The 14,873-nt window shown below is 39.9% G+C and overlaps 1 protein-coding gene across 4 annotated transcripts in view; it reads left to right on the plus strand.

Annotated features, from left to right (window-relative positions):
- sash1.S (SAM and SH3 domain containing 1 S homeolog) overlaps positions 1-14,873 on the plus strand; it is a 197,726-nt gene that overhangs the window by 159,747 nt on the left and 23,106 nt on the right. For 3 of the 4 annotated variants that reach the window (XM_018265305.2, XM_018265306.2, XM_041564513.1), the window contains 7 exons: positions 1,117-1,191; positions 7,009-7,152; positions 9,459-9,594; positions 9,700-9,869; positions 9,961-10,164; positions 12,052-12,202; positions 12,416-12,511. In XM_018265305.2, the coding sequence (XP_018120794.1) occupies positions 1,117-1,191; positions 7,009-7,152; positions 9,459-9,594; positions 9,700-9,869; positions 9,961-10,164; positions 12,052-12,202; positions 12,416-12,511 (976 nt within the window). The remainder of the gene's footprint in view (positions 1-1,116; positions 1,192-7,008; positions 7,153-9,458; positions 9,595-9,699; positions 9,870-9,960; positions 10,165-12,051; positions 12,203-12,415; positions 12,512-14,873) is intronic. The other variant, XM_018265308.2, reaches the window with a different exon arrangement.

The following is a 14,873-nucleotide window of genomic DNA, read 5'->3' on the forward strand; positions in this document are numbered from 1 at the left end:
CGGGTTAATCCACCAGTGTGCGGACACTAGCCGACTAGCTAAGTAATATAGTTTAAAATCAGGGAGGGCTAATCCTCCTCCCGTTATAGGGGCCCACATTGTCTTAAATGCTAGCCGAGGGTGTCCACCTGCCCAAAGGAGGTTTCTTATCAGACTTTCGACCCGTTTTAACCAGCAGGCTCGTGGAGTGATAGGAGAGTTATGGAGAGCATATAGAAATTTTGGTAGAAATACCATCTTAAATATGTTCACCCTACCAGGTAATGAGAGTGGGAGGGCTTGCCAAGTCTCTAGTTTTGCCTCAAAGGACCTAACTATGGGATCTAAGTTAAGACTGGAATATTTTTGTAAATCCCTCTGTATTACTATTGCTAGTGCCACACTTGGTGGATTCTCATCCACAAAAATAAACACAGACCGTCACAGGCTGAAAATAAGAAGTTTCATACAGAGTATCTGGCTTTCTGTAGATCATACCCTCTAATGTGAGATGTGTTGCATAGCAATAAGCATGAACGAAGAATAAACAAAAATTTCCTGAAAGGGCGGCTGTTAAATACTACATCCCCTCCCTTACTTCGTGTTTGAAATACATCAAAAATATAAAATACAATATATAAAAACTGATAATAGAATTGACTTTCAAAATGTACCTTATATATTTAGGTTTTAGATTTTCCCAGATGCCCCCAGCCCAGTGACTTGTGCTCTGATAAACTTCAGTCATTCTATACTGCTTTACTGCAAGTTAGAGTGTTACCACCCCCCTCAATTCTCCCCTCCCTTCAGTTACATTGAGCAGGAGAAGCAATGGCTTAACTGTAAGCATTTACATTGTGAAGTAACCACAATGACCGGAGATGGCTGCCTACACACCAATATTACAATTAAAGGGGTTGTTCACCTTCAAAAAACAGTTAAAGACTTGTCCAATAACTTTGTATTTTCTATCTGTTGTAACTATTGGTTCATGAATAAAATTTTAAAAGGTAGAATGAATTACTTGTAATGTACACTGTGTAATTTAGTGATAAAAATGGCACCATAAAAATAGCAATAGAATCCTTTTAAGAAGTAATTCAGTCTATGTTCTCTATTCTATCCCTTCTCATATAGAGGACTTCCAGTTTTGGTGGATTTGACCTTACTAACCGCAGACTAAATGCTATGAATTATGATGATGAACAATTGGTAAGTAAGCAAGATTGCAATAAATTATATGCATTCATTTATAACTCAGTTACTTACATCTGATTAAATTTGCCAATGAAATGCGAATGAAACAATAGTCAGTGCTTTTATGGAGGCCATTGGGCAATTTTTGTGTAACACTGCAATAACTGTAGTCCGTAGTGACCTACTAGTCTTGCACTACTTGACATTCTTTTATTATATAGGCAATTATATACAGTCATGTGAAAAAGTTTGGGAACACCGCTTAATTCTTTGGAGTTTTATCATTGGCTGAGCTTCAAAGTAGCAACTTCCTTTTAATATATAACATGCCTTATGGAAACAGTAGTATTTCAGCAGTGACATAAAGTTTATTGGATTAACAGAAAATATGCAATATGCATCAAAACAACATTAGACAGGTGCATAAAGTTGGGCACCCCAACAGAGATAATACATCAATACTTAGTTGAGCCTCCTTTTGCAAATGTAACAGCCTCTAGACACCTCATAGCCTTTGATGAGTGTCTGGATTCTGGATGGCGTTATTTTTGACTTTTCATCCATACAAAATCTCTCCAGTTCAGTTAAATTTGATGACTGCCATGCATGGACAGCCTGCTTCAAATCATCCCATACATTTTTGATGATATTCAAGTAGGGGAACTGTGACAGCCTTTCCAGAATATTGTACTTCTCCCTCTGCATAAATGCCTTTTAGATTTGTGTTTAGGGTCTTTGCCTTGTTGGAATAACCAACTCTTGCGTAACTTCAACTTTGTGACTGATGCTTGAAAATGATCCTGAAGAATTTGTTGATATTGGGTTGAATTCATCCGACCCTCGACTTTAACAAGGGCCCCAGTCCCTGAACTAGCGACACAGCCCCACAGCATGATGGAACCTCCACCAAATTTGACAGTAGGTAGCAGGATTTTTTTTTTTTTTTGGAATGCCGTGTTCTTCTTCCACCAAGCAAAGCTCTTTTTTTTTATGACCAACTTTTGTCTCATCAGTCCAAAGCACTTTGTTACAATATTTATGTGGCTTGTCTAAATGAGCTTTTGCATACAACAAGCTACTCTGTTTGTTGCGTGAGTGCAGAAAGGGCTTCTTTCTCATCACCCTGCCATACAGTTGTTCTTTGTGCAAATTGCGCTGAATTGTAGAACGATGTACAAATACACCATCTGCAGCAAGATGTTCTGGCAGGTCTTTGGAGGTTGTCTGTAACCATTCTCACAATCATAAGCCGCTCCTGTACTTTTCTTGGCCTGCCAGACCTGGGTTTTACAGCAACTGTGCCTTTGGCTTTCCATTTCTTGATTACATAGCTGAGATAGCTTTCCCTTAAACCATAATACTGAACAGTCTTTGTTTTCAGGTCTTTTGAGAGTTGCTTTGAGGATGCCATGCTGTCACTCCTCAGAGGAGAGTCAAACAGAATCACAGCTTGCAAACAGAACCACAACTTGCAATTGGCCACCTTAAATACCTTTTAAATACTCATGATTGGACACACCTGCCTATGAAGTTTAAGGCATAACAAGCTAATCCAACCAATTTGGTGTTGCCAGTCATCAGTTTTGAGCAGTTACCATACATGCATTCAAATTAGCAAAATTACAAGGGTATCCAAATTTTTGACAGTCAATTTTTCACATTTGATTTAATTTCATACAACTGAATACTTCACTAAAAATCTTTGTTCAGAAAACACCCCAGTACTCAGACATTCCTACTTATCTTTTTTGATGAAAGTGGAGTAAATTATTATGCAGGCTGAGAGGGGTTCAAAACTTTTTCAGATGACTGTATATCCCCAAACTAAAATATATGTGATTTAGAATTTACTGAGAGGTCATTATTATTATTAACTTAGTTTTAGAGCGCCGACATATTGCTTAGTACTGTAAAATTCTATACAAAAAACAAACAGAATTACATACATAGCAACCACCAACTAATACAAAAGTTCCATATAAAATCTAGAGTTGTCTATGAGTTTTTTTTAAATTAAGATTACATATAAACGCATGAGGGCAAAGCCAGAGTGCTCATATACAGGCCGTGACTTCTAATGTCCTCATATTTTACAGTGTGTGTGGAGAGGTCCAGAAGTATGTGTGTCATTTGAGATACAATAAGCACTGAATATATCTGATGACATAGCTAAGTACCATTTATAATGATATATTTTACAGGATAGCAAAGGCTATTGTGTATTAAATGATTCAACTTGGAAAGTATATAGTTTTCCAACTGAAGAGCAGTATCATCTGACTTAATAAAAATTAACAAAATGTTAATATAGTATAGCAATATATATTACTGATATCACAGGGGTTTTCTCTGCCAGTGAAAAAACGTTGATGAAGAAATTATCAATTCACTCTACATGTTCCATGGTTCTTCATAGATAGTGCACACATGGGGTAGATTTTTGGGAGACTAGTGTTTTTCCACAGACATAGAAAATGCCTGGTATTGTACAATATGTGGATTGTTATCTTGAAAATATAGCAGTCTAGCTGTTGGTTGACTTTAAACTGAGAAAGATTTGGACACCCTGTGTCTATTAAGAGTGCTGGTGTAATTGGTTAAGCAGAGAGTGTGGGGGTTGGTGAGCGGACCCAAGGGGTTTAAAAGGAACATAGGTTTAGGTCACTTCACAGTTTTAGGGAGGAGCTAAACTGCTATTGCTGAGCTGCTTCGTAGGCAATAGGATAAAGTGGAGAGCCAAGACCCAACCTTGTTGTTGACCCAGCTGGCAGGAACTGCAGTGATCCAGATGTACAGCACTGACAAAGAGGCTGCAGTGCAGGAGTAGGCCAACTGAACACCAAAACCCTGAGGCATGGGGAAAGCTCAGGTGCACCCCCAACTATAGCGCAGGACAGGGAAAGAAGCATCAGGAGCAGGTCAACATAACTCCCAGCCAGGCTGGCAGCGTGGAGAAGGTTAGGCAGCAGTTAACTTTGCAGCAAACTGATGTGGCTGACTGCTTCAGTGGGCAAGTATTGTATGGTAGCAGCTGCATGAGGGGGAGCAGGGTGCAGTGGTTTATTGACAAGCATTAGGGATTCTTACACCATTTGGGAAGCAAGAAGGCTGGAATTCAGTGTTTTACACAGGGAGTAGGGGTCTCACAGTTGCAGAGGAGGTGGGGTGCGGGCAGACACAGCGTGGGGGGGAGGGTAGGAGCATCAAGGCCTATGGCTTGAGTGGTGGGTTATCCCAACTGACCCCAACTTCCCTGCCATGGGGTCAGAGTCCAATGGTATTTATGTCCATTTCTGGGGGTACCTGCAGGTCAGGAGGAAAAGTGGGAAAAGAGGAATGGACCTGTGAGGTTTGGGAGGAATGAGCAGTAGCTTTAGAGAAGAGGGTAAGCGGAACTATTGGGTTTAGGATTTCTAAACCATGTAACAGGCAGTGGGCAGGCAGCAGACAAAGCAAGTTCAAGTACAGTCAATGGTGTAAACAGACAGCAGGCAAACAATGTCCAACAACAAGCAATGGTCTGGACAAGTTGCAGGTGAACACATTTCGAACAGCAAGCACAGGGTATAAAAACCAGGAACTCAAAACATTAGGCTAGGACTGGAACAGACTTACAGGGACTCCAGATACATGAATTTAGGATACACAAACAGATGACTTGGTCACAGCCAAATACCTCAATGATCTAGCACTGTGCTAGAGGATGAGACATACTTATAAGCCCATAATAAGGTAATGGTCTGTAGCTGCATCAGAATAGGTGTTAGCCAGGGAAAACAGAAATGGAAAAATCATTAATTCTGACTGCACGGCAAAAGCTTGAGGACTCCCGTGGCTCAACAAGGAGGAACCGGTCCCTGGTTTTAGACAATTCCTGACAAACCCAGAAGTGGTTAAGGAGAAGCTTAGCAAAGATGTAGGCATGAACCATATGATGGGGCAATTTGCAGCCTTCTCCCTTGTCTATATGCTTTGTAACCTTGAGTGGACATATCAATGAATTAACACTGGCAGTAAGCAGTTGAAAGCAAAATATTTAAAGGAATTGTTCAGTGTAAAAATAAAAACTGGGTAAATAGATAGGCTGTGCAAAATAAAAAATGTTTCTAATATAGTTAGTCAAAAATTTTATGTTTAAAGGCTGGAGTGATTGTGTGTGTAACATAATAGAACCCAACTTCCTGCTTTTCAGCTCTCTTGGTTTACACTGACTGGTTACCTTGGTTACCAGGCAGTAACCAATCAGTGACATGAGGGGAGACCACATGGGTCATATCTGTTGCTTTTGAATCTGAGCTAAATGCTGAGAATCAATTGCAAACTCATTGAACAGATATGTACCATGTGGCCCCCCTTCAAGTCGCTGACTAACTCAGAGTTATAGAGCTGAAAACAGGAAGTAGTGTTCTGACTATTATGTTAGACATCCAGTCACTCCAGCCTTTATAAATTACATTTTTGGCTAACTATATGAGATACATTTTTTATTTTACACAGGCTATCTATTTACCCAGTTTTTATTTTCACACTGAACTGTTCCTTTAATAATAAAAATGCATATAATGAAAACACAAAGGCAGATCTTAAGTATAAGGAGCAGGAGGAGGCATATCCATGTAATAGATAATGGACTGGGCAGGCAGCAGACAAATCAAGTCCAAGTAAAAGAAATGATCTGGACAGCTGGCAGGATAACAAAGTCTAAATACTGGCTATGGTCTGGGCAGGTGGCAGGGAAATAAAATTTGAACAGCAGGCACAGGTTCAAAACCAGGAAATGAGAACACTAGGCCAGGGCTGGAACAAACTTACAGAGACGCTAGATGCAAGAATTCAGGATACAGGAACAGGTGGCTTGTTCACAGCAAAATAACTCAATGATCCATCACTAGGCTAGAGGAAGAGACATGCTGACATATGCCCATAATAAGGTAATTGCCTGCAGATGCATCATAAAAAGTGTTAAAACTACACAGGAGATTTTGTAGGATGGTGTCAAATCGACAAAAAGCATTCTACATGGGATGTAATCTCATGGGTCAAAATTTAACGGGACTGTAAAAAAAAAAATCTGATGTTTAAACTACTTGGAACATTTTCCATCTGATGTGACACAACTGTGGTATGCGAAAACGGCATGCTGAGTCGTCATCCGACAAGATAAAATCTGATGGTCTCTGACCGATTTTTATTCACCACTGAAATATATTGAATGTAGGATGTAGATGTATGAATAAACTCCACCATCTGACTTCATCTGATCTGTCTTTACATTCTAGCTATAGGGGGAATCAGATTTTGTAGCATCCTATAAATCTTGTGCTGTTGCATGGTGTTATGTGCTATTATAGCATGGCAAGATCAAATAAAATATTGGCCAAAAAATCTGATCAAGATCTCTCTTGTAGTTTTACCCTTAGCCAGATAATGCAGAGACTGGGAAAGTCATTAATTCTGACTAAGTATAAGGAGCAGGCAGAGATAAGTCATGTAACAGGCACATGTCTTAGCAGGCAGCAAGTACAGGCTATGGTGTGGGCGGGTGGCAGAAGAACAAAGGAAAACACTACCACTTTTATGCAAAGAGAGATTTGGTGAATGACGGGTTCATAGGCAACTTACTTGTCTATGTCCATAAAAGCTGGAGAGGCTATTGGCCAAGCCCAAGACTAATGTGGAATTGGCATTATGCCATGTTTGCCCCGCAGGTCACCTCTTGTTTGGGTGCAGGTTCACACATGGTATTTTCTTGATTGTGTCTAGTCAGCATCAATGAAGACTTTATGTATGGCCTTGTATGTCCAGATTATTCTAACCTCAATATTCTTCCAGGAAAAAGACGTAGATGTGATCTACAAAGACTTGTTTAAGTCTCCGTCTACCCCACGCATCTCTCTCGGTAAAAAAGTGAAGTCGGTTAAAGAAACCATGAGGAAAAAAATGTCCAAAAAATATTCAAGTTCCATTTCCGAGCAGGTCAGTTGAAAATCCACAGTATTTCACTGAAATTTGCATATTAACCAGAGCCATCTTGTACTAGGTGAAGCGTTAGTGGGCTAATATATATTAGGTGAATCAAGCTCAGTGAATCGAAGATCCTGGCACACATCCCTTTCTTTTTGCTATCACAACATAATCCTGTTAATTTCCGTGCAGTAGTGGGCCAGCTGATTTCCGTAACAATGCAAGCTGTGGTCCTCGTGAGAGCCGTAAAAGGAGCCACTGTCTGGGAAAAATTTTTGATAAACTTGTAAAAATTTGCAAATTCCAAAAAACGTTGAATAGCTTTTAGACTCGTGGTAACAGGCCAATCAAGAACAGCAGAGACTTTAGATGGATCATCTTGAACCTGGAAGAAAAAATAATATATCCCTAAAATTAAATTGTGGACTTGTGAAACTCACACTTCTCAAGCTTGGCGTAGAGACAATTCTCCCTTAACTTGAGTAAAACCTGTTTTACTTGGAAAAGATGATCCGACATCGAGGAAGAGTAAAATCAAGATATTGTCTAAATAGACTATAACACAGGTCTGCAGAAACTCACGAAGGACATTGTTGATGAGATTTTGAAAGACAGCGGGGGCATTGCACAAGCCAAATGGCATGACTAAATATTCATAATGGCCATCCCGGGTGTTGAAGGCCGTCTTCCACTCATCCCCCTGACGAATACGAATAAGGTTGTATGCACTTCGTAGGTCTAATTTGGTAAAAACGTTGGCTCCCCTTAATCTATCAAACAATGGTAAGGGATAACATTCTTTATCGTTATAATGTTCAAAGCACGGTAGTCAATGCATGGTCTAAGAATGACATCTTTTTTCTGGACAAAAAAGAAACCAGCTCCGGCTGGAGACGTAGACTTTCTGATGAAGCCTTAAGACAGATTCGTCATAATATATCCATTCATGGCTTGAGTCCCAGGCACGGATAAGGGATATTCCCTAGGAGGAATGGAGCCGGGAATCAGATCAATCGGACAATCATAGGGGCGATGAGAAGGTAGAACTTTTTCTTTTCAAACACATCAGAGAAGTCTTTGTAGACATCAGGAAGAAGAGGATTGGATGCTGGAAGCAAAGAATGGGCAGCCACTGGAATAATGAAGAAGACATACAATTAGAACGGCAAATGAACTCCAGGCTGTAAGCTCCCCAGTGGACCAGTCAATGGACGGGTTATGGAGTCTGAGCCAAGGGAAACCCAAAATTAATCAGCAGGAAAGAGATCTCTTCATGAAAGCTGCCAATACAAATAAGGACTGGAGAAGTAGCAGAGGTGAGAACACCAGGCGAAATTGGCCTGCCATCCACAGCCCGGGCAGAAAGAGGAATGTTGAGAGGCACAGGACTCTGGAATCCACAAAACTTTGTCAGGAGAACATACCAGACAAGGTAGAGAGGGAAGCAGGGAGAAACATACGAGAACTGAAAGTAACTGGGAGTGCAGAAATCTTGCCTAGGGAAGACCTCCCCCCCACACCTAGGCTGGCCTGATGCTGAGGTCTGGTGGGACAGGATCTAACGAGATATCCAGCAAGGCCACAATACATACAAAGGCCAGCAGTTCTCCTACGGGTTCTCTCCTCAGGTGTTAAGCGCGTTAAGTCAAAAAACAGGCAGGAGTCAAAAAAACAGGAATTCAAAACAGTAGAAACGATTTGGCAGGATCTGTAAACAGAAGCCAGCTTGGGCACTGTCACAATGGAGGGTAGGCTTTTTAAAAGGAATCAGGCTCCAAAAATTCAAATTCTGCACAGGAAGATGATGTCATGACGATCTGCTTCAAAACGCGAGCATCACGACGCTCAGCGTCAAGCAGCATGCGAAGCGACGCCAGCGTCACTTCGAGACGTGTGACCTCAGTGCTGGATGTGCCTGCCCCCTCAGCCGGGAAGAGACGCGCTGGGAGGTAAGCACTTCAATGCATTTGCCGATTTTCCACTGTTTTGTGAATTTTCTGACATGAAAATTCATATGCATATTTCCATTTGGGGGTCTCTTTATGCCACATAGTTTGGTAAATCTATGGAATGAAAGTCTAATGAAGAATATTTTTGTGACATGTTAATTATTATTCTTATTTGTGTGCAAATTTGTTCTCTTTGTGAATTTTATTTTATTTCCTCCTTTGTTTTTTAGTTAGTCTCTTATAGTATCTGCTTTTTCATAGAAGAACATTTGTGTTTTGTATATTAATCAAGTAATGATCTAGAAAAAGTTTACCGCTTGATGTCTCTAATTTTTTTCTTTTCTAACATGCTTTTCAAATGCCATACAGGACTCCAGCACTGATGATATACCAGCCATCCATGAAATTCCTCAGCCTCAAATCAGTTTTCTAGAAAAGTCTAAGCTTAAAGCAGGAGGATCTGTAGAAAGCCTTCGAAGCTCACTAAGTGGACAGAGTTCAATGAGTAAGTCCAGTTCTTGTTTAGTTCATTTGTTTATATGCATGACAATAAATTATAGAAAATATCTAGTTTGGTTTGATCAGTAATTTAGTTTCAATTTCTTTTCAGGTGGGCAAACAGTTAGCACAACAGATTCTTCAGCTAGTAACAGAGAAAGTGTCAAATCTGAAGATGGGGATGATGAGGAACCACCATATAGGGGGCCATTCTGTGGCAAAGCCAGAGTTCACACAGATTTTACACCTAGTCCATATGACTCAGACTCATTAAAACTTAAGGTTTGTAGTATCATATAACTGTATGACTAATTTTTTTGGTCAGTCAATAAATCACAAAAGGCAACTATCATGATAAATTTTTTTTCTACAGAAGGGAGACATCATCGATATTATAAGCAAGCCCCCTATGGGTACATGGATGGGTCTATTAAATAACAAAGTTGGAACATTTAAATTCATTTACGTGGACGTATTAAATGAAGCTGAGAAAAAACCAAAACGACCAAGAAACAGAAGGAAAGAAATACTGAAGCCAAAGTCTGTTGAAGAGCTTTTAGAGCGGATCAATTTAAAGGTTTGTAGTAATTTTTTTCCCTACAGATTTTGGCTATTCAGGTTATGACAAGTACCGTATATACTCGTGTATAAGCCGACCCGTGTATAAGCCGAGGTACCTAATTTACCTAAGAAAACTGGAAAAATGTATTGACTCGTGTATAAGCCTAGGGGCCCCATGTCAGATTTCAAAATGTGAATGTGACCCGGCCGCAACAATTGGGGGACACTGGGCAGGTACCTGTTACTGTCTGTGACTGACTGTGTCGCCGCCCGGATTTCATGTTTGCTTCCCTCTGCCACCCCCATTTCATGTTTGCTTCCCTCTGCCACTTCCCCCCCCTGCCCTCCCCATCTGTCGCTCTCCCCACCCCGTCGCTCTCCCCACCCCGGCACTCACGTCTGCTGCTCTTCCCTCTGTCCTTCCCTCTGTCACAGTAAAACGTGACCCGGCCCCAGCAGGACTGCCTGTGACTGCCTGTGTCGCCGCCCGGAGCAGGTCCAGGAGCTCCGGGCGGCGCGTCCTTCCCTGCCGGCGTTCGCTTTCAAAATGGCGGCGCCCATGGCCGCCACGTGGGTAGCGGCCGGCGCCGCTACCCACGTGGCGGCCATGGGCGCCGCCATTTTGAAAGCGAACGCCGGCAGGGAAGGACGCGCCGCCCGGAGCTCCTGGACCTGCTCCGGGCGGCGACACAGGCAGTCACAGGCAGTCCTGCTGGGGCCGGGGAAAGGTATGACCCACGTATAAGCCGAGTTTGAGTTTTTCAGCACATTTTGGGTGCTGAAAAACTCGGCTTATACGCGAGTATATACGGTACCTCACTTTTAAGTTGGTTTCCTAGATTCATGGGTGAATTCAGTTCAGGGCTTTGTCTCATTTTATTTCTAAAGCAACTTTAATGCTTTGTCTTTTTGTTTGACATAATGGTCCTGTTAAAACACTTTGTAAAAACATTCTTGAAAAACAAAAGCTGGGAGATTGGTAGGAAATATCTGCAAAAGCCTTTAAACTTCAGGAAAGAGACTTTTACTACATGACGATTACTTTAAAATATAGATTGGGGTGACAATATTATTAAAGGGTTGTTTACCTTAAAAACACTTCTTTCGGTTGAGTTATTTTCAGATTGTTCACCAGAAACAAAGACTTTTTCCAATTGCTTTCCATCTTTTATTTTTTTACCATTTTCCTAAAATTTAAGTCTAAAGTTTAATGTTCCAGTCTAGTGTTTGAGTCTGGCAGCTCAGTGATCCATAAGCATTTTGAACTGTTAAAATTTGATACATTTAGTTGATACAATTAGTTGATACATTGCTCAGTAGCATCACTATTGTATCAATTCTAACAGCTGCCTGTAATGAAACTCAGGTTTTCTGCTCAGCAGGACTAAAATAATTACCAGTGTACTGAGAAACATCTGATAATCAGTTGCTCACAGGCTTAGCTTAGGCATTGCTTGTTAAACAGTAGAGCTCTGAACAATTTGCCCAGTTTATAAGAGGGAGAATGGGGTGATAGAAATAATATTGTGTAATGTTTAATACATCAAATTTGTGTAAGTTCTATAGCCAAAGTACCACTCACCAAGGTGATAACATATCTGTATTGTGTGGAGTAGTGATACAAATTACATACTTTCTACACACTCTACACACAACTATTTTTCCTGCTCTTTTCACTGATCTTTATGAATTATTGTACATGTGTTCATTTATCCTCCCTCAATATCTCCCCCATTTTCTCTCATTCAGAGATGTGGAATTGTATATACACACACAAAACTGTATGTTTAGGAGAGCAGGAGGGTCCATTGACACTTGACAAAAGCAGGCTCATGAGAGGTATCATGGTGGGCAAGTTCAACAGTGGATATTGCAAGAAAGTAAATATATATTGTTTTTACAGGAACACATGCCAACCTTCCTTTTCAATGGCTATGAAGACTTGGATGCCTTTAAGCTTTTGGAGGAAGAAGACTTAGATGAACTGAATATTCAAAACCCAGAACACAAAGCAGTTTTGCTTACCGCAGTTGAACTGTTGCAAGAATATGACAGTAAGGAGGTTTCTAGAAAAAATGGATTTAATGAAAAATTGTAAATATACAGTTGTTTTAACAGTATTCTTTACTATTAAAAATTTTGCTGCAACTGAAGTGGAGGCCCTTTCAATTTGAAGGCAATAGACTAACTAACATTTTAAGTCTCTGATATAGAAATAAATATAAAAATAATTTGTTATTGTTTGTTTTTTTTTTGTCTCTGCCTAGGTAACAGTGACCATTCAGGGTCTCAGGAGAAAATGCACACAGAAGGCGAAAGTACAAGTGAGTGCTCCCACCGAGACTCAGGATGCTTCGAAAACAGTGAGAATCTAAAAAATGTTAATGAAGGCAGTTAAGCACTAGGCAGCATGCTGAAACAAGTTTAAACACCTAGTCATAAGAGGAAGTTTTTACAAGGATATCACCTTCCTTCTAATTGGATCTGTTTTCATTTTTTAAGACATAAAATTTGCATGAACAGCCTGTATATACAGTAGAAATCACATGGCACACACTCTGGCAAATGTGCTAAATAATTCTTGTGTTTTATTTCTCCACACAATGTTTCAGAGGTACAACCTCCTTTCTCAAGTGCTCTCACATGTGTAATTCTATTATAACACACATATATCATTAACTCATACAGGAACCACTACTTGATTCAGACAAGTTAAGATGTACACATACAAACATAAGGTTAGGGACCCAGAAGCAACACGCTCTGGATGCACTAATAGAGTTGTCACATTTCCAATATTGAACTAAACAGTTTGTTTAAGCTTGGTGCTATTTGCTTTAAAAATCTTTTTGCAGGTTTTAGTATTGCAAGTGTTTTTTTTATTTAGCAGTGTAAAACACTATGGGGCAAATTTACTAAAGGGCGAAGTGGCTAACGCTAGCAAAAATTCGCCAGCGTGGCGTCATTTCGTTACTTCGCGATTTACTAACGGGTGCTGCCGTAAATTCGCTAGTGAAGTGGACCTACTCTAGCGCTACTTCACACCCTTACGCCAGGCGAAGTTGCGCTATGGCAAAGGGACGTAACTACGATAATTCACTAACTTGCAGATTTTACTGAACGTTACCTCTTGTGCCAGACTTGCCTTCGGCACCTCAGACCAAGCGAAATTCAATAGAGCATATAGGGCTTGCTTCAAAAAAGTCCCAAAAAACGCTGGCGTCTTTTACGTTTTTAAGGGTGATAGGATGAAAAAGATCGTAAATTTCCCCCCCCCCCTACATTTCCTAACATATGGCACCTAAACTATACAGTGGGCACATGTATAGGGCAAAATAAAAACTCTATTTTATTTCATGAAGCTTTCCCAGCCTTCTGTAGTGTAATGTATTTAATGCTACATATACATCCATTGTACTTTAACTTGGCGCGGTATGCAAATTAGGCATCGCTAGAGTAACTTCGATTTGCTTGACAAATTAACGGTAGCGCAACTTAGCTACCTTTCACCTCCCTGAGCGCAAATTCGGATTTTAGTGAATTAGTGGCGCCCTGGCGAAACTTCGCCTGGCGAAGTGCGGCGAAGCCAACGCTGGCGCAACTTTGAAGGTAAGTAAGTTTGCCCCTATATGTTTTGGGTCAAGCCCTTTTTCAAGTTTCCTCTTACTCATAGATGTAACTCCTGCCTCCCTAAAGTTTTAAGGATAAATACAGAAGTGATGTCTATCCTGCAGGCCATTACAGTATACTGTAAGTGTTTTATAATATGACTGAAGATTTTCATTCATCCAGGTAATGGTATATCTAATATAAGTAATTATAAAACAACTGGGCTTGCTGAGTAATTACTCAGCAAGTCCAGTTGTTTTATAGTTACTTATATTAGATGTTTTATAATATTTTTAGGTAGATATTTCCTTCCCAATCCTTCATTAAAAGCTGCCTATGGCTATGTGGCTAATTATTAGTCAGTTCTGATGCACACTGCAAAAAGTGGATTTGTTATTGTGTGTGTATATATATATATATATATATATATATATATATATATATATATATATATATATATATATATATATATGTATGTAGAAGGGCTGTGGCACACACTTACTGAAGCAAAGACCCAGGTGCTAGTCAGAAAAAATTGTATATTCATGTAGAAAACTGACGCACACTGGGATTTATCAAAATAAAACTTGTTTTTATTGGATCGATGTTTCGGTCCACGCACGGACCTTTATCTTGATAAAGGTCCGTGCGTGGACCGAAACGTCAATCCAATAAAAACAAGTTTTATTTTGATAAATCCCAGTGTGCGTCAGTTTTCTACATGTATGTGTATTTATATATATATATATATATATATATATATATATATATATATATATATATATATATATATATATATATATATATATATATATATATATACCAGACAGTGTGTGGCTGGTGCACACGGTGAAAAAATCACATGCCTGTGTGCTGGTTCAGAACAATAATCCTATAAGTTAGAAGAAAAACCTCACCAAACAGGGCTTAGTATCAAGACAAAATATCAAAATTTATTTTCAACGTTTCGACTCTGTAGCTCGAGCCGTCTTCAGGAATAAAAAATATTGTGTACAAACATACAGGTTTAAATACCCAAAAACCCGCCAAACAGTGAAGTGACGTGTACAACTTGCAAAGGTTCTTCCCCCATTGTGACGTATTCGTTGCCGTAAT

This window comes from Xenopus laevis, chromosome 5S, assembly GCF_017654675.1.
Source record: "Xenopus laevis strain J_2021 chromosome 5S, Xenopus_laevis_v10.1, whole genome shotgun sequence".
Lineage (NCBI taxonomy): Eukaryota > Metazoa > Chordata > Amphibia > Anura > Pipidae > Xenopus > Xenopus laevis.